Source organism: Pimephales promelas, chromosome 1 (assembly GCF_988280905.1).
Source record: "Pimephales promelas chromosome 1, fPimPro1.hap1.1, whole genome shotgun sequence".
NCBI classification, from domain to species: domain Eukaryota; kingdom Metazoa; phylum Chordata; class Actinopteri; order Cypriniformes; family Leuciscidae; genus Pimephales; species Pimephales promelas.
The window spans coordinates 33,330,843-33,354,692 of record NC_142769.1 but is presented as its reverse complement, the minus strand read 5'-3'; the positions used below and the strand labels follow the sequence as shown (position 1 = coordinate 33,354,692).

At 38.2% G+C, this 23,850-nt stretch overlaps 2 protein-coding genes across 9 annotated transcripts in view; both read left to right on the top strand.

Annotated features, from left to right (window-relative positions):
• rfx7a (regulatory factor X7a) overlaps window positions 1–4,249 on the top strand; it is a 36,376-nt gene extending 32,127 nt beyond the window's left edge. The window contains exon 9 of one of the 2 annotated variants that reach the window (XM_089129503.1): window positions 126–4,249. In XM_089129503.1, coding sequence (XP_088985629.1) covers window positions 126–3,545 — 3,420 coding nt within the window. In that variant the 3' untranslated portion in view covers window positions 3,546–4,249. Of the gene's footprint in view, window positions 1–122 lie in introns of both variants that reach the window. The other variant, XM_089129502.1, reaches the window with a different exon arrangement.
• A 5,399-nt stretch (window positions 4,250–9,648) lies between these two features.
• The window catches only part of fhod1 (formin homology 2 domain containing 1), a 52,954-nt gene continuing 38,752 nt past the window's right edge, over window positions 9,649–23,850 (top strand). For 6 of the 7 annotated variants that reach the window (XM_089129500.1, XM_089129499.1, XM_039688537.2 and 3 more), the window contains exons 1-3: window positions 9,650–9,930; window positions 11,585–11,691; window positions 19,546–19,610. In XM_089129500.1, the coding sequence (XP_088985626.1) occupies window positions 9,766–9,930; window positions 11,585–11,691; window positions 19,546–19,610 (337 nt within the window). In that variant the 5' untranslated portion in view covers window positions 9,650–9,765. Of the gene's footprint in view, window positions 9,931–11,584; window positions 11,692–19,545; window positions 19,611–23,850 lie in introns of all 7 variants that reach the window. The other variant, XM_089129501.1, reaches the window with a different exon arrangement.

Genomic DNA, 23,850 nt, shown 5'->3' with positions numbered 1-23,850 from the left:
ATCAAAAAAGTTCACATTTGAATTTATATTATATTCATTTTATAAATAATTTAACATTAACGCCTATTTATCTAATATTTATTTAACTAATGTTTCTCTTATTTTCCTTTTTGTATTTCAAGCAGGTTCAGAGGAGTAAGCAGTTAACATCTCCTAGCCCTCTTCCTATGGCAGCTGCTGACAGTAAAGTTCTTCCTGTAAACTTTCAAGTGGTTACCCAGTCAGTGCAGCCTGTTAAGCAGTGCCCCAAGACACCTCATAACATCCCAGCTAGTCCTGTAAGCGACCGGTCAGCGCGACAACGGTATGCCCAAATCCTGCCCAAACCATCTGCCTCAAGTGGCATCACCCTGCGCTCGCCAACCCTGCTTATCACCAACAGCCCCCTCAAGCCGGTAATGTCGACGCCGCACATCAGTTCGGTAAATGTTGTCAAAATATCTCTGGGCTCTAATGGCAGTGGTACCAACACACCAGCAGATACCCCTACCAGCAACAAAGTCAGACCTTCATCTGCTGGAGTGGCAAGCCTCAGTGATGATCCACAGCCAGTTACGCGTGTTCGCAGTGGGTCTATAGCTGCAATGTCATCTGTTTCAGCAAGATCAGGACGTTCAACCACAATGCCTGTCATCGACACTAAAAGAAATATCGAAGCCATAGTTGGAAGTGGTCAAGAGCAGGGTGGCACTAGTAGGCTGGCAACTACTTCAGACTCCGTCCGTGGTGTACAACAGTCAGGAGTTCTTAAACCCAGAGCGACTAGCGTACCTACTCCTCTTGACAAGGGCTCTCTGGGATTGTACATAGGGACCAAATGCAATGGGAGGACACTCCTTAGTGCCAATACTCTGACTGCTGGCAGTAACAATACATTTAACACTAATGAAAGCACTTTGTACCAAAACACAAGCAGCACTCAATCAGTCAGCAGTAATGCAGTTGTGACGTCACCCAAAGATGTAGTGTTGGCATCCAAGAGCCCTCACAAGAGACCTGGCTTATGCACTGATTTGAGCCCAACACCTGTTAAAAAAGCCCACATTTCTGTGCTATCAGCCAGTGGATCCGATGAACAGAAGTCTGAAATAATGATGAAGCAATTTCCAAGATCATGTACTCCAATCAGGCCAGAAAGTGCACCTCTTACAGCCATAGGCAAAGCTACTTCAGCTCCGGTCAGGAATACTGGCTTCCAGACAATTTCCAGGCCACAAAGCACCTCCCAGGGAAGATGGGAAGGAGCTTCATCAGTTGTGGATTATAGAGTTCCTGTCCCCTCTACATTAAGTCAGGATACATCAGTAGGGAACACAATGTTTCGGAGTGTTAGCAGGCCGCGAAGTATCTCCCAAGGGAGATGGGAAGGATCTTCAGCAGGAATTGAAGGTAGAGCTGAGCTCACCCGTACGGTTAGTGCTCCAGGTTTAGCATTGCTACAACAAGTAACAAAAAACTCAAAGAATTTGCTTATAGATCAATCCGAAGACTCCTCAGTATATGAACTGAAGCGTGTGTTTTGGGATAGTGAGCCACAAGATGGCACTCAAAAACATCAAGAAGTCTATGGTCCGCGAATGGTGTCTGAGCCAAAGCAAATGTCCACCCCAGTGATGGAGCATGTTCCTACGATTGCTCAACCCTCTCCTGCCAACCAACAGGCTCAGATGATAGACTATGGAACTCAGGCCAACGTTGGCTACTACCCCTTTAATGATGATGACATGACCCAGGATAGCATTGTCGAGGAACTTGTACAAATGGAAGAGCAGATGAAAATGAACAATAGCATACAAAGTTTCAGCAACTGTGTGGATATTTCACTGCAAGGCCAGCATCAAAGCATGCAGACTACCATAATGTCTACCTTCCAGACTAACACCCTGTACTACAGCTCTGCTCATAGCAGGAGCACCCCAATCCAAACACCCACTCCGACACCTACTCCCACTTCGGAGATAATGGGAAACGGCCAGGGATTGATGCACGAAAGCCCCTGTTTGCGCCTAGTCCCCACCACTCCGGTCGACAGTGCTCTTGGAAGTAGTCGACAAACTCCTATTGGCACGCCACACTCCAACTGCAGCAGTAGTGTCCCGCCCAGCCCAGTGGAATGCAGGAACCCTTTTGCATTCACTCCGATTAACTCCAGCATCACTGGATACCATGACGGAATAACTGTCTCCTCGAGCCCTGTCAAGCCCATGCAAAGACCAATGGCAACGCATCCAGATAAGACTAAACTGGAGTGGATGAACAGTGGGTACAATAACAGTGGTGGGAACTCTAACAATTGCATTAGCATTCTGCCCAGCTACCAAGACCTGGTAGATGACCACTTTCGAAAGCCTCACGCCTTTGCCATCCCGGGCCAGACCTGTCAACCGCAAAGCAGACATCATGACACGCATATCAGCCGCTTGACACCCATTTCACCTGTCCAGCATCAAGTGGCAAGCATGGCTAGCCTCAACAAGAAAGAGGGTTTTGCTGTCCCAGCACCCCTTGACAACAAAGCCACTACCACCTCGGGGTCTGGAACATTTCGTTGCCGCAGCGTTAGCCCGGCAGTCAGGCAGCGCAACTTGAGTGGGACTCAAGCTCCCAATGTTCCCAACTCTGTGGTCTCTCCTTTCAACTCCCCTGTAACACCTGAAGTGCTAAACATATTTTCTAACTTTGACCCTGATGCAAGTGTCAGCAGCATGGCACAGAGGAGTCAGTCCGTTCCAGTCACCGTGATGATGCAGTCTGAGGTTCTACCAATGCAATCAGGCCAGCAGATTAATACCAAAAATATCACCAACGTCCTCATCAGCAAAATGGATGTCGATGGAGACGACTCTGTACGTGGCCTGGGAATCAACAACATGCCGTCCAACTACACTGCCCGCATGAATCTCACCCAGATTCTGGAGACCACCACAGTGCCCAGCTTTCCTGGTAGTGCCAGCCACCAAGCTCTGATCTCACCTTGTTCATCAGCCTTTGAGTCCCAAAAGCCTGGTTACCTCATGAAAAATGCCAGGGAGGAGCCGATGAGTTTCTCTGTAGACGAAAGCCAAGCACAATCATCCTCAGGGGAGCACCAGCCGTCACAACAGCACTTAGGAAGACGGCAGCTCCTTGGGCAGGAACAACAGAGTCAGGCCATACTGTTGCCTCTACAGCAAAACCTCCAACAACATCAGAACCAGCAACCATTGGATTTAGACCGAACTGTTAAAGATCTTTTACATGAGGAAAGCTTGAAGGCTAGCTCACAGCTTGTGGATCAAGGATCAAAGCTCAGTGCTGGGGGTTCAGAGTTTCCCAGCGATATGCGACTAACCTCTGAGCTCACCGGTGGCATAAATGACTTAAATACATTGGACACCAACCTTCTTTTTGACCCTAGTCAGCAGCCAGGACAATATGAAGACTCAACACTAGAGGAACTGAAGAATGACCCACTTTTTCAACAGATTTGCAGCGAGACTGTGAATTCTGCTGGCTTTGACTGGTTGGAGAGTAAAGACCAGGCAACAGTGGAAATGTTGGGTTAATTTGTGCTTTTGTGTGGTTTTTTAATATTTGGATAGGTTTCTACGTATGCATTTTTCAAATCACATTGATGTATGTATTCACCCCTTTGTTGTGCACCACCTACTACAGTAAGCCCCTGGACATCGTGATACAGGTCCATATTGAAGTGCCAGGCTGAACAGAAATTATTGTGCTTTCAAAATTGTTGGGTTTTTGTCTCAATGGTTAGTGCAACACAGTCTAACCGGGGAGTGCTGTCACATTTTACCTCCTCTTTCCCACCAGTTTTGTAAAGAAAACCCACCTCAGAGCTTTACATAAGGAGTCATCAAAAAGCTTTTTTTATGCCTCAACACTGTTTCGTGCATTAATTTACGCAACTTTTTATAGTTCTTTGAACATTTTGCAGTCAAAGGGCATTTTATTGAAAATTGGAAAGTAAAAATTTCCTTTTAACCCTTTATCTTAAAGAAAAATATTTGTATTTTGAGGTTACACCAGCTGTATGGGGTACTTTACCTCATCTAATTAGCTTTTTCACTTTTTCAAGAAAATCGGTGCTTCCATTTGCAGTAAACCATAATAAGTGACAGCTTTGAACATATTACTGTAAAATCTGTATTGTCCTTCAGTAAACAGAGAATAAGGGAAGAGCGCATCAGCTTTGTTAAAGGGATACTCCACCCAAAAATGAAAATTCTGTCATTATTTACTCACCCTCAAGTTGTTGCAAACCTGTATGAGTTTCTCTTTAAACAGAAACTCATACAGGTTTGCAACAACTTGAGGGTGAGTAAATAATGACAGAATTTTCATTTTTGGGTGGAGTATCCCTTTAAGCTTTCAGGTGATGTTTAATATTGAAATATTTCAACTTATACTAGCAGCAGCTGTTCAAAAAGTAATAACTTGTTGGCTCAAATTGCAAATTATATTTGTGTGTAATAAGATAAAGATATTTGCAGATTCGTTCTTATTGCCACTGTCAATTGGGATGTATGCAGCTACTTGCACAAAAGTGTTTTTTTGTTTTGTTTTTTTACATTAGATGGCTGGTGATTAATATTCAAAATGAATAAATGAGTGCACTTTTGCTATTTAATGTTAAACAGGTATATGTTAATATTTAACTAAATTGAAATCTATGAAAGCCTTTTTTTTCAATATGCTGTCCTGAGCTGCATCTCAGGTTTCCCCCAGTCTCTAGATTTAAAGAGATCATTTAGATTTTATCCCACAGAACAGGCTGTGATTTTTATTTTTTAATTTTTTTATACACAATCGTTGAATAATAATGGCACTGGTTATTGCACTAGCCGGCACCTTTATATTGTATTTGCAATTTGAATATGACTGAGATTAGGTCTCATTTTAAATGAAAGAATTAGAAGGAAAAATGGGGGAGGGTTAATAGTAACTGGTGAAACCAAAATGCCAAAGTGGATTATATATATATATATAAATTAGGACAGTTTTCAAAACTATCTCAAATGTGTTTTTATTGTCAACTATGCATTAATGAGGCTAACAAAAAGATGATAAGCCACATATTAATTCCCCCCCCCCCCCCCCCCCCCCCCCCCCCCCCCCAATTGATGTCATTTACCAGTTTGCATAAATGATATTCATTGACGTATATATGCTCTCATGCACATGCCTCGTTTTGGCATTTTCAATGACTGTTTTCTATTTGAGCTCTTCATTCAGGAACTTATTTATAACATGCACTATTAAAGAGCCTTTACCCCTTAATCAAAAGATCGTACCAGCTGTAAAAACATCAGGAAACTGAAATTACCCAGATCAATAAACTTCTAATAAATACTAATAAACGAACTCGGTGCTAATTTTAAAGCTGGAATGAAGACATTTAATTCAAATGGCCATTACCGTACCATGCTGTACTGACGCACTCGATTAGTTGACTGCTTTCAGAATATCAGCGCATACACTTTGTTTCTGAGTGTGGTAGTTAAAGTCCATCTTAGCCTTACGTCCTTACCAAAGACAAGTTTTGGAGTTACGGAGTAAATGTTGAAGTAATCGCCACTTTCAAATTGAATCATTACCCCAGCTTTTAAGGTGCATGTTTTAAAATGAATTTGTGGAAATATCATCCAGGTTGAAATGGGGCCAAGATTGTGGGGTTGAAAAGTGAATTTGTTATGTGAATGCATAGTGGCATTTGCATAAGACTGTAGCACTTGAATTTTATCTACTGATCATGTCAGACTTCATACTTCTGGTATTTGTAGCAGGACGATTCTTATGGGATGAAGAAAGTGGACTATTGAACTTCTGTTTGTGATGCACTGTAAATAAGCTCCATTTATAAAAGCGAAAAAAAAAAAAATTAACAATGTATTACCAGTTTGACTAACACTCATATTGATAATAGTGATCAATGGTCCTTGACAGTTTTTTTGTTTTGTTTTTGTTACAATTAATATTTTACACAACTAGACATCTCTGTATAGATATAGATGTGTGTTTTAATTTAAGCATTGTTTTCTATTTATTATTAATTGGTTTTTCAGTTTTTTTATTGCATTTTGCAGAAGAGTGCTTTTGTGTGTGAATATAGCATGGACTTTAAAATATGTATTGTGATTTTATATTATGAGATTGCATATCTTTTTTCTTTAGGGATTAACACTGGAAATGTAACAACTGGAAGTTCTAGTGGTTCCTTTTATTGCACTAATTTCTTCAATGAGCTTCTTTGAGAATATCAGTGCAATACATGAAGCCTCAGTAGACTGTTTTGAAGAACTACTTTTTGGAAAAAAAGTCCTGTGAGGATCTTGGTGAAGAAGTACTTAGATGTAAATAAGTGAAAGCAATTAAAATGTTTAATTAACTAATTTGAACATTTAATAATCAAATGTTCATTGCATTATCATTATGCATTTGTTGCGAATCACTGTACATAGACTATTTAAAGTAACAAGAATTTCTGTTCAACAGAAGAAATTTCACTTGTTTAATTGTTTTGAAATAACTCAGACAATGTTTTTTACATTTATTTTAAGTCTTCATGTACTATTTCCTTCCACTTAAAGTATGTATGTGAACATTTGTTTTTGAACAAGCACTACTATTTCTACTTTAATGAAGAGGCAGGCCAGAATTGTGACTGTATTATTCACTGACCTGGTAAAACTTACGTTTCCTGTGTCTTTCTTTCTTACCTTTGCTATTCCCTATGTTGTTATTGTTTATGTACAGACTCTTTATGGTAGTTTGATAAATTTAAGACATTTTTGCAAGATTTTCTTCATTCTTTTGTATTAAAAGTGCTTACTGATGTTGAATTTTTTTTAAAAAGTGGTTTTAAAAACCAATAAACATTTTGTAAAGTATTGCAAATATTCTGTTCTGTCTGTAGATTAAGTTACTATATATCTAAAACTGTTCCAGGCAATCTAAAAGGCCTGGGCCCATATTCATAAAGAATCTTAATGCAAAAAGTAGCTCCTAGTGACAAAATTCTAAGAAAATTATTAGAAATGTAGGCATTTACTCTTAAAATTAAAGAAAAAATCCTAGTAAACAAAAAAGTAATTCAGAAAGAATCTTAACCCTTAAAAGAGGTCTTAAGGTCAAAATTGTTAGGAGTACGGATGTGGACTTTTAAGAGGCTTAAGAGTTTCTTTAGCAGAGGAGAAAATACAGAGAGGGAGAAGAAATGTGTTGCAATAGATGACAGTGAGTTAATAAGATGCTATTAGTGTGGTCTAGTGTTCATCCATTAACTGGACTAACAGTAAACACTGTTCTTCTGTCCAGTTGGGCTTTCTCATCTTCCTCGTTTTTTTATTTATTGTTTGCTATATTAAAACCAACATTCAAACCACCACTTAAATAGACAGCAATCAGTGTAACTGGAAAGAGTGGAACAATTTTTATCATTCTAAGCCAATCAAATACCTTATAGGAAATTAACAGCATGGTACAAAAAAAAGGATTTATAGAATGTATATAATGTGTGTGTCTGTGTGTGTGTATGTGTGAGTAAACTCTATACTTAAAATTGCTCATTTTTTTTCCCTTCTTGGACAACCAACCAATCACAGTCTTCAAAAGAGTGTGTCATATATAGCAACGGGGTCAACCCCGTCTACTCACTAAGATGAAAGTTTTTATCTTTTCCTTACTCAGAGTTTCTCTCAGATCAGTCCCGAATCGCTCTTAAGCTAAGACTCCTACGTAAAAGTTTTTTAAGCTAAAGTTTTCAAGCTGAGTTTTCAGAGAGGATTCTTAGAATCTTTATGAATACGGGCTCTGGTTGGCTTGTGTAAAAAAAAAAAAGTATTTAAAGGTACAATATGTAGGATTTTTCATATTAAGAGGTCGCTAACCTCTTAATATAGCAAAGGCGTAAATTGATGACAAAGCATTAAGCTGAATTATCGATCTTGTCGTCAAGCTAATGGATCTTTTATGGATGAGTGAATACTTTGTTTTTAACATGACTGTGTTTGAAGCAGGGTGTGATTGCAAATGAGACGTATACCAGCGCCACACGCAACGCGAGTCCCGCGGATATGAAGGAATAAAGACATTTAGTTCTACCGAACTACCTGCAAGTGCTGAATTAATACTCACACAGGTTAGTTTATTTGACGAATTAGAGACATTAAAGACGGACATCGGAAGTGTGTCACAGAGCACAGAACCATTTGCGAGAGGGCAAGAGCTGCGTGTTCCTGGCCCAGGCAGAGAGCGCAGATCACATGGCGGTCTCCGTCGCTGAGCGGGGCTCTGAACAAGCCACAGGAAGTGTGAGGCATCTTGAAAAAGACGCTCGCTGTTTCTTTTAGACAGTAAGTTTTGCAAGAAAGGATACGTCGCCGGATAGCGTAGTTCGCACGGATGGCTGAAGGTGGCAAAGAGTCCATAAAAGCAACAAGAAAAAAAATATTTCAACGTTTTTGAGGAATTAGGTGATTCAGATTTGTCTTGGCACAGCTACTAGAATATGTACAACTGTCAGACTGTCGTCAAGCTCAGTTGGAGCCTGCGCAGTCGCTCAGAAATCAGGCAGGAAGTGCAATAATCTGGCTTCAGTTTTCTCTGTTGAAATCAATAGGGTCGCAGTGTCCATTTCTTTTACTCCTCACTTTTACTCCTTTCTGTTGACTCCTCACCCTTGCTCACATGCCCCGTTTCTTTGCTTAAAATTGAAATTTTCTCACGATTTAAAAATAGTTTGAAACATTTTGGGATATTGTTAATAATCTACTAAACAAAATATATAACTTTGGCCTAGAGGTTTTGGGATATTTTACTGCGAAAATCATACATATTGTACCTTTAATCAAGGTTGTCTATGAACCCTAACCAGGGTGAGTTTCCCAAAAACATTTTTGTCTCAAGTGCTGCTGAATTGTGTTGTAACGTCGGAACTTGCAGGCTATGTTGACTGATAAACGCACAAATGACCTTGGTCATTAAAACCTAAAAAATCTATTGAAATTTATGAGAATCATGTAACACATAGTCCTGCTCCTTTTTTCATTTTATATTGCCATTGGGTGCCATTTTTGAGAAACATACATGCATGGATATGGGAAAATGGTGTTTATAAAGCGCTGATTGTTTCAAGGGAAGGAATTAAGTGATTATCGTTTGGCTGGTGATGAGTCATTTGGTTTGAGTGAAATTTGAACTCAACAAACAGACTCATCACAAATACAACTTTATCTGACCAGCAGATGGAGCCATAACACATAGTTTTTCAAATCTGTACGCTCACAGTGAATACTTTTTTTTTTCATAAATCAACATGTGAGGTTGTCAAGAAGATCATACCCTATAACGTGCTATTGAGTTTCTTTATATATATATATATATATATATATATATATATATATATATATATATATATATATATATATATATATAATTGATTCTGTAATTGTGTAAAAGTGACATAATAAATAATATAAGTATTTTATTAAGAACTGCACACTACTCGTAATACTTTTACCATATATTTCATTTCTATGACATAAATAGTAGAGGACTATGTCGCTCCGACCTAACGTAAACATTGAAGTTCATTCGGCCTGTTTCCTGATGACGTCACTGCTCTGCTCTTTAATTTGACTACAGCCCGAGTTTCACTTCAGTATTGACAGTGGAGCGTGTAGGGTCAGTCGCTTTTCTCAAAACACAAACTGAAATCTGCGGTGAAAAGCGAGTTTAACTTGTAGACTTTGTGACCACGGATGAACCATGGCTACAATAACGTGTCGAGTGCAATATCTGGAGGATTCAGACCCATTTGTGTGCACAAATTTCCCCGAGCCCCGCAGACCTCCGCAGTATGACTTGAACGAGCATTTGCCGCTGAACGAACAGATCGCCGGTGTTCACAAGCTGCTCGAAGCACCTTTGAAGGTCAGTGAATCTCATTTGCCTCATAAAGGGGTGCTGCTGCTTACCTGCGCCGAATGCCTGATAAGTGTCAGCGTGTAAAGTTGACTGTTTTAGGCATCAACGCTCTATGTAACTTAAGTTAACGCCAATCTAATGTAATGGGGTTAATGTTTGTAGTCATAATCATTTGAAAATGGCTCGGTTCATTATATGAATTAATAGTCCATAGATCAACCTCCTGGTAGCATACTGTGTGAGAGTTTATGGTGTAACATTAATAGTGGGAGGGTGTCGGAGTGCACACACATCTGAGTGCTTTTGACGAAACATGTTGTTTGTCAACATTAGGAGGTCAAAATAAATAGTTTTACTTTTATGTTAATTTACATGGAGGTTTGTTTCTTTTACTGTTACCATAATTTAAAATGTGACTGTTAAAAGCTAGGTTTGAAGTTAGTTTATTTTGTTACATTCGTGAAAATCAAAGTAATGTTAGGCTATTTGAAAATAGAATGCAAAGGATTACAACGTGTTTATGGATTATGCCCATATAGTACAATGTTTCATGGTAATTCAATTGTCAATGGCCTCATCTATGGACATTTCTAGGTCAGATGACTCCTCATTCACTTGCCATATTCAAGATACTGCCTTATAAAACTTTTAGGCCAGCTAAAACCAGACAAGACCAGCCTGACCAGCTAAAAAAGCGTTCAAAACCCCTCTAAAACCAGCCTGATAAACCAACTATGACCAGGCTGGGAGACCAATAGTGCTCAAAAGAGACCAGCCAAAACCAGCCTGACCATCTTAGGCTGGATTTTTCAGCAGGGAAACAACACAAATAATACAGACTGTGACATTAAAAAGAGTAAAAGTCACTTGTTTTTCTAAAGTAACACTGTCTAACACTGACACTCGCTGGTAAAGTTAGAGCGGGACACCACATCTTGCTTGCTTACCCTGAGCCCATTGAGCGAGCGTGCGGTGGGTTTAGTGGGGGGTAATTGAGATGAATGGGGGAAAGTGAGTGACGTAAGAGGAGGCAATGCCTCCATTGCGATGTGATTGGATATGATCAGTCATGATTGGTAAATTCCACCTCTCATATTCATGCTCATTCACAAATCGGCATTAATGAAGATGATGATGGCATTAATGGGAAGGCTTATTGTAAAAAATTCATCCACTTAGATATTAGAACACATGATGATTATATATTAGTGAATGTAAGTAACTCTTTGAGAGAGTCTCCAGTGCTTGAGCTCCAGAAATGCCTGCAGCTGGAAAGTGAGTTGATGCGGAAAGGGTGGGACCTGTAAACAGAAGATAAGCTCAGCTCCTCAATCAACCCATTATTACAGCACAGCTTCAGATGTGACTGCATCAAACAGTACCATATGAGAACAATAACTTCTCTTTTAGAATAGCTGAGTTATAATGATGGCTGATTGTGAATGAGTGCATTTTCATACGCATAAATGTGAATGTGTTTCCAGGTTTACATGTTTGAGATTGGATTTTCACTTTTATTTTGTACTTGTGGTATAGTTTGTATCTTGTCAGATCAAAATATGTGAAAAGGACTCATCCTCCAGTTGCACAGTCTATTTATGTGTTGTCATGAAACTATGTTAGGCAGTGATGTTCCTCTGTCTGTCTCTCTCTCTCTCAGTTAGAGGAGTGTGCACTGCAACTGGCTTCTAATGGCAACTATCTGGATCTGGATTCATCATTTGCTGAACAGAGAGATGATCTGGAGCAGCTCTATGAAGATGTGGAGTAAGAATGAATTTACATTTTGCCATCCAATCATCTTTCTCTCTTACTTTTTCTCTCTTACTTACTTTGACTTTTCCCAGAGATGGAAACTTGCATAAAGAAAAATGAAAAATAACCCGAGACTTAACTTGCCTGACTTTCCTTCATCTTCAAAAAAGTTTCCTTCATCTTCTCAAAATAGTGTTCACTCACATATGGAATGAAAACAAAAATAAATGTTCAATAGTGGCATTTACAGAAAGAAATAAAAGTTTTTTTTGTTCTTAATTCCCTCCCTTGCTGACTAAAATAAATTGTTCATTTCAAAAATAATAATGAAAAAACTCTCATACATTGTTTCAGGGAGGAATTCATTATAATCAAGGACATACTTGGGACAAAAATTATTGTTCAGCAACAGAGTTTATAAAACTAACTAAATTCAAAAAAATAAGTAAAGGTAAATGAGTCTTCACTCGGTCTCAAATCTTAGTCTTCTGTCACAAATCTAAGCCTAGACTTGATGATTTGGATCTGATAGACTTTAGACATGGCTTAGACTGTATCTGAGACTCAAACATGTTTGCCTCCTTTTCACCCTTCTTATAGTTTTAATGAGTAGGAAATACAGCATAAAGTTCCATAAAAGTGAAGGAATATTTCCATTCTTGAGTCAGTCAGAGTTCTTAGTCACATTCAACAACCAAATTTGGGAGAATCGTTCATAATGTGAATGTTACTTACTCACACACAGATATTCTTAGTGAGGCCAGAGGGACGAAATTAGTCAGAGACGCTGGGAACGTGGCTACATAATGATAGAGCGTTTAGAAGAGAGAGTGGATAAGAAAAGCTTACAACACACTGATTTACCTATTTGTTGGGATGTGCAACAATGTAATGGTTAATCCAATTTTGACCTCTGGGGGACGTTATATCATGCATGCGTTTATCAGCATTAGCTTTAAAAGTGATGTTTTCAGCACTGCCCTCTCTAATGCTATATTTAGTTGTCTTTTATTACATGGTGTCATTAGACTATAATCATGAGTTATGACATTGGATTCTCAAGTATCTTTGGTGGTCATGTCCTGTAGAACATTTGTATGTTGGCTTTGTAGATTCGATATTAAAGGTTCTATATGAAGAGTTCAGATGCAAAAGCCTCTAAGTGCCATTTGAAATTTTCTTCTAGAATGATCATTTTTATCAAGCTTGTATATTTAAGTTCAGTGATTTCACTTAAATGGCAATGATAATTACCTATTAATTGTTATTTAAGTGAAATTAATGAAATCTTAAATATACAAGTTTGATAAAAATCATCATTAAAGAAGAAAATTTCAAATGGCATTTAGAGACTTTTGCATCTGAACTCTTCATATGTAACTTATTTTATAAAAATGAATCCTTTTTTATTGCCTGTGTTTGAAGGGGTTGTAATCACACATTGCAATGATCCACTTTTCGGGTTTTGCTATTACCTCTGAAGGCCAATATTCATATTTATATGTGAGGTCTCCGGGTCGGATTTCCTGCGAAATCCATCGGATGTGACGTGCACGCGCGCTCCCGAGCCTAGCTCTATCCTCTCTATCCTACAGTCAACCATGCGACCAACAGCACTTCAGCTGACGACATGGAGTCTGATAACCCCCCAAAACGTCCTGTCTCCAGCACAACACAGACTCCAACACAAACGACTCATAAATATAAAAAACAAAAAAAGTTGTATCTGCTCAAGCTCGTCAGGCAAAACGTGAATCTGATCGACTCCGGACGGAAACGCGGATCAACATAGGAAACTCATGTGAAATGAGCAAGATAAACACATGACATTGAGAATGTCAATGTTCCAGGACAACAAAAAGTAGGTGCTTTAGGATGTAACTTATTTTATGTACTAGATCTACTGACTAACGTCACTCATCCACTACTATCATATTGTTTAAACACATTTCCAGACACGTTCAGTACAGTAATGTCACTTCCTACGATCTTACTGATACACTGAAACTGTTCAGTTTAGTTCACTAACCGTTTTCGTTATCATATTATACATTCACCGATGTTGACATTGCTGATTGTTAAAGATACATGGTTAGTGTGGCCGGTAGTAAATGCTCGCTCTTGAGATAGATCACGCACACGAGCACGAGCACTCTTGTTGCATTCTGAAACATCCCCACTAGAGGCTGCTAGAAATTGCATAGAGCACCTTTAAATCTTTAATCTTTGAGCTTATATATTAATTCTTAACATGCTCCATCAAATAAATTAGAAACTTTTCTGTTTGTGAAGGTGCAACTGCTAAAATTCACGCCCTTTGGGATACTTGACTTAAGATCGAGAATGGGTTTCGGCCAACACACTCATGGCTGTTCGTAACTGTTTTACGTTTTGGTGAATTTGTGGCTAAATCGGTCTCATTTGCCAGATTTTGTATTCTGTTTACGCCCCACTGACGGTTTGGTTTAGTGGTGGACCTTCATGCTTGCTTTCTTTCAAAAATCACATTGTACATATTTGCTATATGAAATCACCACCTCGTACATTACTTAGTTACATCACAAAAGTGTACTTTTAGTCCAGATCTAATTTAGTTTGTGCATGAGAAAGTGGCATTCAGTTTATTTTAGACTATTGTTTAGCTCCCAAGATTCATTTACATTTTCCTTCAGCTGATTCAGGAGATTGATTGAAATTCAGTTTTTGGTTCATACAACTGCATCCAATTCTCTAAACCTCTAATTTACAGTACCTCAGAACAAGTAAAGAGCTCCTATCATAGCATTTGAAATGTGCCTATTTTTGTTTTGGGAGTTCCCAAAAACAGTTTAACGTGCATGGAAGGATAAAAAACATCTATTTGTCTTATAATATGCATTTATTTTTACCTGATTTGCTCAACGACTCCCAAAAGATTCGTTCGACGATTCATTTTCCCAAACACCTCCTTTGAGCGAGGCGAATCTGCGGCGATTGGTCAAATGACCCAGTCAGTTGTTATTGGTAAACCGTAGGCAGAGATTGTCGGAAAAGGAACGCCCATCACCATTAATGGATTATAGCTTGTCAAGTGTTGAAAATTGTATACAGTGTATGAAAAAACGTGTCAGAAAAAGTGCACTTTCCACATGGTCCCTTACTCGCGTCTCCGTCAAGAGCGAGCTTTCCCGGTGAAACTCACATTGCGGGGGCTTTTGAGGGGCAGTGCTTATTATATAGAGCGAAGTCATATTTGGCTAAGTCGTTTAGGAGGTAATTGCCATTTTTCAGTGAATGTCTGGGGAATATCAAAAACAAAACTAACTTTACCCCGCTTAGAAGCTGCGCGGAGTGTACACAACACACACAACACAATATAACTATATTGTGCATGCTACAGAAAACATAACCGCAAACATTATTAATATTACTTACAGATTGTGATTCGGAGGAGGACAAACCTGATCCATATACAATGGATACTGAGCCCTCCTTCGGGAACAACCGGCTTGCGAATCCACATTTGAATTCATTTATGTTTTTGAATGATTCGTCGATGAGAACACAAGGTTCGGGCATTGCAAATATGAACTCTAACCACTGATTCTTCACATGCTCGTCCCTGGACAATGAAAACAAGTGGCTGAACGGTGTTTGCAATGTAGAACACAGCGTCTTCTCGACATGATGCGATTCAGCTGAAGTATTTGAATGTGTTCTAGACTTCAAGTTTAGACTTCCATCTGCGCGCGCAGTAACTGGGCGCGGCCAATATGCCAATGTTTCGTATCTACGTCACTAAGAAACGGCTAATGACTCGTTTCAAAAACAATTAATTTCATAAACTCGGAGTCGACTCTCACTTTTGAAAGACAATAACTTTATATACGGTGCACTTTCAGATATAAATCTTTGCAGGCTGTTTTCATTCCCTTAGAGCTATATTCCACACTACATGAACAGTCATTTTCAAAAATCCATGATAGGGGCTCTTTAAACATTGTTTTTTTACTAATAAGCAGTGTGCACTTCTCTAAGTTGTGAGTAAGAGTGACGCATTGATTAATTTTCTTCTCTTGTTCCCTACCCCCGGCTCGGTCTTTGTCTCTAGTGTTGGTGAAATGCTCAACTTTCCTCAGCTAAAGGACATGATTGTTGAGTTTGTAGTTTTACATGTAACATTATTTCAGTATTAGACGTAAAACATTATTTTATCCTGCCATTGTAAAGGATGTGCGTCTGACAGAACAAGGTAAAATCAAGAACATTTCTATGATGTTTGTAGGTCTCTACACATCCATCCGTTTGTTCCTCTGACCGGATGGAACGGAGTTGAAACAACGCTGCTGATTCTGTTCTAGTCAGGAAATGCACTGATAACTCTATTCTCTCTGTGTTTGTGTTTAGTCTTTGACACTGTAGCTGAGGAATTCCCCCATTTTGTGTTTTTTGTTTTGTAACAAAGACAACCATGAATTTTCATCTGATAACAGATAAATGTCTGTTTGATGTCCACAAAATCATAACTTTTGAATAAGTATTTGATTTCTCATTAAGGATACGCTTTTCTGACATTGCTCAATCATGCTCAAAATGCTGATGAAATCAAATCTACACGGGTGTATTCCGTTTAACAGTTTTTGGGATGTACCATGACTCTTAAGTGGGATGGTACTACTGTGACAGTACAGCTTGAAGAAAATGGCCCTATTTAACTCTCTAGTGTAGTGTGGTTTATGTTTAAGAAGAACGATGTTAAGTCCTTTAATATGTAAATTACAGGCTAATTTATAAAGATGTTTGACTTTGGACATATTAAAAATGCTTGAAGAAATGTCCGTATTGGCTAAACCACAAACAATGGCTGGACTAGAAGCACTAATTTGATATTAATGTTTATCTATTATTAATTTATTCGGGTTAAACCGTGCCAAACTCTTATGTAGAACGCCTGTGATCCCCCCTGAATGTTCACCTTACCTAATTATGATGGGTATCAGTTTCACTAAATCATTTACTAGCGTTGCTTGGTAACACGCTGTCATTGGACACATAGGCATGAGTGATTTCACACAGGCAGAGCCAGCAGTGCAGTGAGTGTGCTGACCACAGATTAGACTGGCCGTCTCAGAATACACTGAATACAGCAAAAACACTAAACCGCAGATCTAGAACTCTGAGTCAGCTCAAAATGAAGTATTGCATAACTTTGGTACTGTGATACTTGTACTGATATATATATATATATATATATATATATATATATATATTTTTTTTTTCAGATTTGTTCAGTCCTAGAGTGTTATTTCTAAGAGTAATGTGAACTAAATAGAAAAGCATGTACAGTCCATTCCACTCATAAGCTTGGGATCAGTTTTTTGGAAAGACATTTTTATTCAGTCATTAAAGACATTCTTTTTAGTACTTTTATTCAGCAACGATGCATTAAATTGATCAAAAGGGACCGTAAAGACACTAATAAGGTTAACCTGTTAACTGTCACCCCCCCCTTTTTTGAATAGACATGAAAATGCACATTTCGAACTTAAATGGTTGTAATTCAAGAATGCTTTGGAATATAGACATATGATTGGTCTTGTTTTAAAGAAGACATTTGGCAGATTTTTGTAGAAGTGAAATAAATTAAGAAAGTGAAACAGAAAAAAAGTTATAGAAGTTTGAGTTTATGGAAATGTACAATGTAAAAATATTAATTATTCATATTTTACATAAAATATATATTTTCAAAACCTGGGCTACTCTAAAATGGCAGAAAGATCAAAGCCAAAAATCTGAACAAGTTGTGTTTCAAATTTTAGGTTGATATCTCAAAAAATGAGCTTTCAGTAAGATTTTGTTTGAGCGCAGTACCAAACTTTTTCACTAGGGCACAATCAGACTCCATTACTGCCCATATAAGGGCGCCTGCATATCCATTTGTGTTTTAAGTGATATGAACCATTATTTTCACAATTTTCATACAATTTCTGAAGTAGAGATCCTATTCAGAAGTAGCATGGGAAGTTTGGCAGATTTTGATATGAATTGAACCTCTAAGAAACACATACAAAGAACACGCATGTAAGTCATAGCTAGCTGACACGTCACAAATGGTGAATTTATTATTTTTTTCTTGATATTTCAAACTTTTCAGACCTTTTTTTTCCAAAATAATTGAATGGATTCTATATTTTGAACTTTTGGCATGAAAACAAACTGAGGTATCTACCATTTTTTCATGATTTTTCATGTTTACTGCTATTTTAAAATAAAGGTCTGAACACGCCTTATGAGTATAAAAATATTCTTGTTTTATATTGATAAATTATGGCTCCTCTGTAATATGTTTTGAAAATCAGTCACCAAATATGGAAACTAGAGATTGTAAGCTTTCAAATGATATATAGTTTGTCAATATTATTTAAGGTATTTACTAAGATATTATTGTTTTAAAAATATAGTGGCAAACGTCCCACCTGTGGGACGGTGACAGTTAAGTGATAATAAAGGTTTCTTGAGCAGCATATCATCCTATTAGAATGATTTCTGAAGGATCATGTGACACTAAAGACTGGAGTCCTGATGCTAAAAAAAAATCAGCTTTGACATCACAGGCAATATTAATATAACATTTTTAAATATAAATAATATTACAAAATATTTGTATTTTGCTGAACTCAAACTTTTGATCATTATTGTATTTTATCAAGAACTGATTCAGCACAAATTAAATTTTTCTTAAGCATGAGACCACTGCTAAATCTGTTAATCTTGTTCAGCTCTGTCATGCACTCAAACTCAAGAGATGTAGTGTATGTGTCACTCACCTAAACCTCTTAAGTCTAAGGGATACAACTGTTGGAATGATGATACAGTATTTTTTTTTTAATTTCTTACTCACTGCCTCTCTTTCTTCTGCCATGGACTTTTTTTTTATTCCTACTGACTTGATATTTTGGTCATGTAGAATGAGTATGCATTGATATAATAGCACTGTACTCTTCAGAGAAGGCCAAATATATTGTAGCATTATTATCAACACAATGTCACTAATGTAATTGAAAATAATGATTCTTTGCATAACAATATTAATTCGGTATTGTGATGCAAAATCTTGCCATATTTTACAATGTCTTTTTTTTTTCTACAGTGTAAAAGTAAAAGTAGTTGACCATGTTTACATGATGAAAACTATAGCAAAAAGCAACTCGTTGGAGGACTAGTAGCTGACTCCATTTCAGTGAAAATACCATTCTCATTATGAAGTATTTTTAATTGGGTGGTGAGGTCATATTTTTTCTAACTGCACAGTGTTTGCATTTGTGGGTGCATGTGTTTAAAGCATACATAGTGTGTATGTATTCGTAAGCTGGCAAAATTGTAGCCAGAGCTCCTTCAGGTTCACTGAAACTGACAACAGGAAACGCGTCATTTGAAGCAGCAGCACTTGGAAAGTAGAAGACAAAACTGGAGTGTGTGTGGCGTGTGTTCCTGTTTAAGTGTCTTTGTGACTGGATGTATGAACCACACAGAACATTATGCAGAAAACGTAAGACCTGGATCAGTCCATTTTTAGCCACGAACACCCTTGATGCATAGTTTCCATGCCTGTTTACTCTCTCTTTCCATACCTTAATCCCTTCTGACCCATATTCACTCTTCCTGACTCCATCTCCAGTCAAACTTCAGTAAAGTGTATGTGTCAGCAACTGGAATAATGACCAATTCAGAATGTGTTTTAAATGTACTTTGCTCCATCTGTAGTATTATTCAAGTAGTGAAAGAATTCAGGTGAATAGAACTTGTCTAAAATGCTGATGATGAGCATAAACTGGTCGTTTATGTGAATGAAATTTATTGAGTTTGCTTTTTTTTTTCTTTCTACAGAAAAGGCAAAAAGCCCATCTTGATTCTCCGTACGCAGCTCTCAGTGCGGGTTCATTCCATCCTAGGTAAGAGCATATGCACAATAATACGCCTTGATGAACGTGACAGATTATTCGCACGCTCATTTCAACGTTTGTATGTGTTTTGCTGAGGTGGCAATTACGTCATCTCTGGCTTTCCACTCTGGCTGTTGGTTTAGTTTGTCTTGGAGAAGGAAAAAATGGGCTACATTCTCCAGAAATGCTGAAATGATATTATCTCTGTTCCCTCAGTTGGGATCATTCCAACTATATCCTCAAATTCTTCGATGACACCCTTCAGCAAGCTAGCTTCTCATTGTATTAAAGTAATGAACATATTAGTGTCACACTTGGGTTAGTCCACCCAAAAATGAAAACTATGTCATCATTTAATCACCCTTATATTGTTCCAGATGTGTACAACTTTAGTTCATCTTCGAAACAAAAGAAATCTGAGATTTCTACCCGTTAATTGACTGTCTACGTAACTAGCACTTTGACGCTTCAAAAAGTTAATAAAGAGATACTAAAATCCATATGAAGTGAGGGGTTTGGTCCAAATTTTCTCTTGAGACACAATTGCTCTTAGGCTTTTATTTACATATAAACATTCTTCAACACACATCGGTTGTGTTAAACCAAAGCTCAAGCATTGTCGTGTTGCGTAGCACGTTTAGGCTTCAGCAAGAGGTTTCTTCTCGTGCATCAAGCAGGTTCAGTTGAGCTTCTGTTTGTTCACTGATCAATGTTAATGTGCAAATATAAGCCTAAATTAAATGTGTTCATCATATAAAGTGATCAAGTCTCTTCAGAAAATTTGGAGCACACAACATGACTTTTGCCCAGATTTTTGTCGAAGTTTCGAGTTTGGACGAGTTCAAAACTCAACGGATGCCAAATATCAGAGCCAGTCTGTGAGAATAAATGTTGTGAAATTTTAGCTTCAGACTAGAATGCATTGTTTTCATTTTTCATGCATCTCCTCAGTTTCAGTAGAACAGCCCTAGGTGTGTAGTGTTAAGTTGGAAGGGGTAGTTAAAGGGGTCATGAACTGGCTTTTTAAATTTTATTATATTCTTGTCTGAGGTCAACTTATGTCGTTCGCTTGGTTTTTGCATTCAAAAACATCAAAATGAATAAGTAATAGGCTATTTTGTACCCTAGTTTTTAGCCTACCTGAAAAACGCATGGGCGTCTTTTTATGGGCGTCTCGCACTGAAGACTTGAAAGTAAACGCCCACTGCTGTGAGTGGAGAACAGTTTTGCATATTACAATGAGTTTCAACTCACCCGTCGATGCATGTGGGGGAAATTGTTTTGAAAACGTCCAATGTTGTAAAATCTCAACCAGAATGATTGCCCATACATGTTCGATCCAGAGTCCGTGTGTTGCACCATTCCTGTCAGATCCAATATAGACGGCACAGCACCGTTCTTTACTCTTAATCAGTCTGCAAATCCAGTCTTGTTTACAAAACAATCCTCAGTGAAATGAAGCGAACAGACGACGATGTTTTACCCTCATCAGCTGGAACGTCATTAAAAATAAAGTTTATCAATGCAACCCTATTGGAATCCAGAGGAAGCTTATGCAGCGACTGTCTTCTTTCACAACCAGGCACTGCACAATATTCTGTATTGCTCGGTAGCTCGATCTGGTTTGTCATCATGAGGTAGGCATCTATGTTATTTGGCTATGCCAGTAACGCGCGAATCGTGGGGGGTGGGGGGGGCTAAACAGGCCATATTGAAGCAGGCGTTGATCTTCTTCTGCGGGGGTGGTGTTTTATCCTCTTTGACGTCATAGAGCTGGTAAGTCGGCTTCAGCCCCTTCAGCTTACCCCGCTGGACCTCTAGGTTGAAAGATTGTCAATGCAAGTAAATGAGAGAAAATAATTATTTTCTAATCCCGTTTGGATTTTGCAATGAATGTTAACGTATGTTGTTTGTGAATTTTTTTTAGATAATGTTTCGTGTGAAGAATGCTACAATTTAGCGGGTAGAATTTTCATACGGTTATACTTTGTGTGAGAGCACTTGTGGACTACAACTCTTTCGACGTGTTTGATATACATTACCCCCGCTAGCACACGGATCCCGCTAAACATGCCTGTGTCTTTGGTGCACTTCACCGCCTTCTTTCAGGGAGAGGACAAACTAGTTGAGCGTGGTGAAAACCGTGATTTGTGGAGGGAAAATGTGTTATGCGGCTACGTCACATATGCGACGTGTAGTCTTTCTCGTTATGTCTATTCCACAACTGCTAGCCAAAGAATCATACAATATACTGTCAAACTCGTTACATGAGAAATTATATAAAAAATTCACAGACAACATATGTTACATTCATGCACGGCACAATTCAAACGGGATCAGAAAATAATTATTTTCTCTCATTCACTTGCATTGACGCTTTTTCACCCAAGAGGTCCACTCGAAGATTTACAGATGGGCGGAACTTACCAGCTCTATAGTTTCCCACTTTGAAAAACGAGTCGTTTACTGAGCCTGGTGTCAATGAAAGCTTTTATTGGATTAACAAGGACGTTTTCAGTTCTGAAACTTACAGGATATTCTTATAATATCATGACCTCTTAGATGTCAAAAGCTCAAGGAAAATTTGATTTCTCAGTTCATCACCCCTTTAAAGAATTACCATTGTGAGTGTTCCCTCTCCAGTGATGCTTAGAAATTGCAGAATGAATGACAAGCCAATCAATGTGACGTTAACCAGAACACTAATCAACATCGCTATCTGCACTCACTGTGAGTTGGCAAGTTTCATGCGTCACTGTAAACTTTCCTTTGATCATTGTTTTTTTGAGGCAGAAAATATTTGAAGCTATTAAAAGCATTAAGGCTTTAGGCCAGTAGCCATGACATATAGTCACGTCCCTGCCCTTTACTATCCACTTTCAGTAGTATTGTGGGGCATAAGGTGATCAGATATGCTCAAACAAGAAAACAACTCTCTCCCCTCTTTCTGTCTGAATGCTTGTCTTGTCTTGTATGACATTATCCTGATTATTTTTTTTCTATTCTCTGTGTGTGTGTGTGTGTGTGTGTGTGAGTGACACAAAGAGAGTAACATACCTCAACACAGGTCAGACCGGTCCAGCCCTGGGGTGTTTGGGTCACTGTATGGTACACGCTACACAACACTCCCAACTGGCTCTGATGGTGTGCTGTGTTATACATTAATCTGCAGAACTGCTTTTGTGCTCATGCACAATTGATAGATTTAGCAGTTTTACATGATAGATTTCTATTTCTAAACTTCAGCTGTGTTGTAATAATTGAGGTAACGCTGAGTCCTTGCAGCTTGTAATTGTGTTGTCAGGAATGTCATGTGGAATGTTTAGGTATTCAGTCACATTGCCTGATTGTTTTGATAGTGTCTCTGCATGACATGTTTTTACTATCCAGATCTAATATGTTTTTTCCCATTGAAATGTTATGTTATATTGAATGCTTAAATCTAAAAATTCTGTAATTCTTTGAAGTGTTTAGTTTTTTTTTTTTTTAAACAACCTTTTTAACTGGGAAAGTTATAACAACATTTGGATCGGTTTTAAATCAAAGAGAACTTCATTCCACTTCAGTCCAACCACCACAGAGCAGTTGTAGTGTCTGGCATACTTTCAGTTTGATTAATTGAGTCTAACTGTGCTCGCACTTTCACTCATTTGTTACAAACAAGTGGCCAGGCTTCGTTCCAGTGCTCGCTGTGACTACATGGTCACATGACTTTGGCTCTTGGTTTGCTCTATTGATGTTTTCATTGCCAGCTGGCCCAGCCAATCGGGTCAGAGTAAAATTAGTGGCTGATTTTACTGAGATCCAGCATTTTAATGAAGGAATTATTATTAGTCATGGCTGTTTTTAAAAAAAATTTTTGATCTGTTGGAACTGGAAATGGCTCGTCACTTTTCTAGCAATGTCTTCTTTAACAAAACTATGCATACGAATTGGTCTTTAGGTTGCATGTGTTGCTGCTCCTCCTCCAGTGATGGTTTTTGAATGATGATTAGCTGAATCACGGCTTGCTTTTCCCACTTTTACATAATTCATATTTTTTTAAGTGTGAATTGGGCTTTTTTTAACACAGTTTGTGTTTCATACTATTACTAATCTCCAGAAAGTGCCTCCTGTTCTATGTCAGAACACTGTGTTCCTTTCCATTTTGGATCAGATGTGTCCTCTGTTGCTCTCTGGTGCAGACATAATTTATGGAAACAAAAGAATCCGTTGAGTTATTTCCCGGGTATCTGATGGAGTGTGTTAA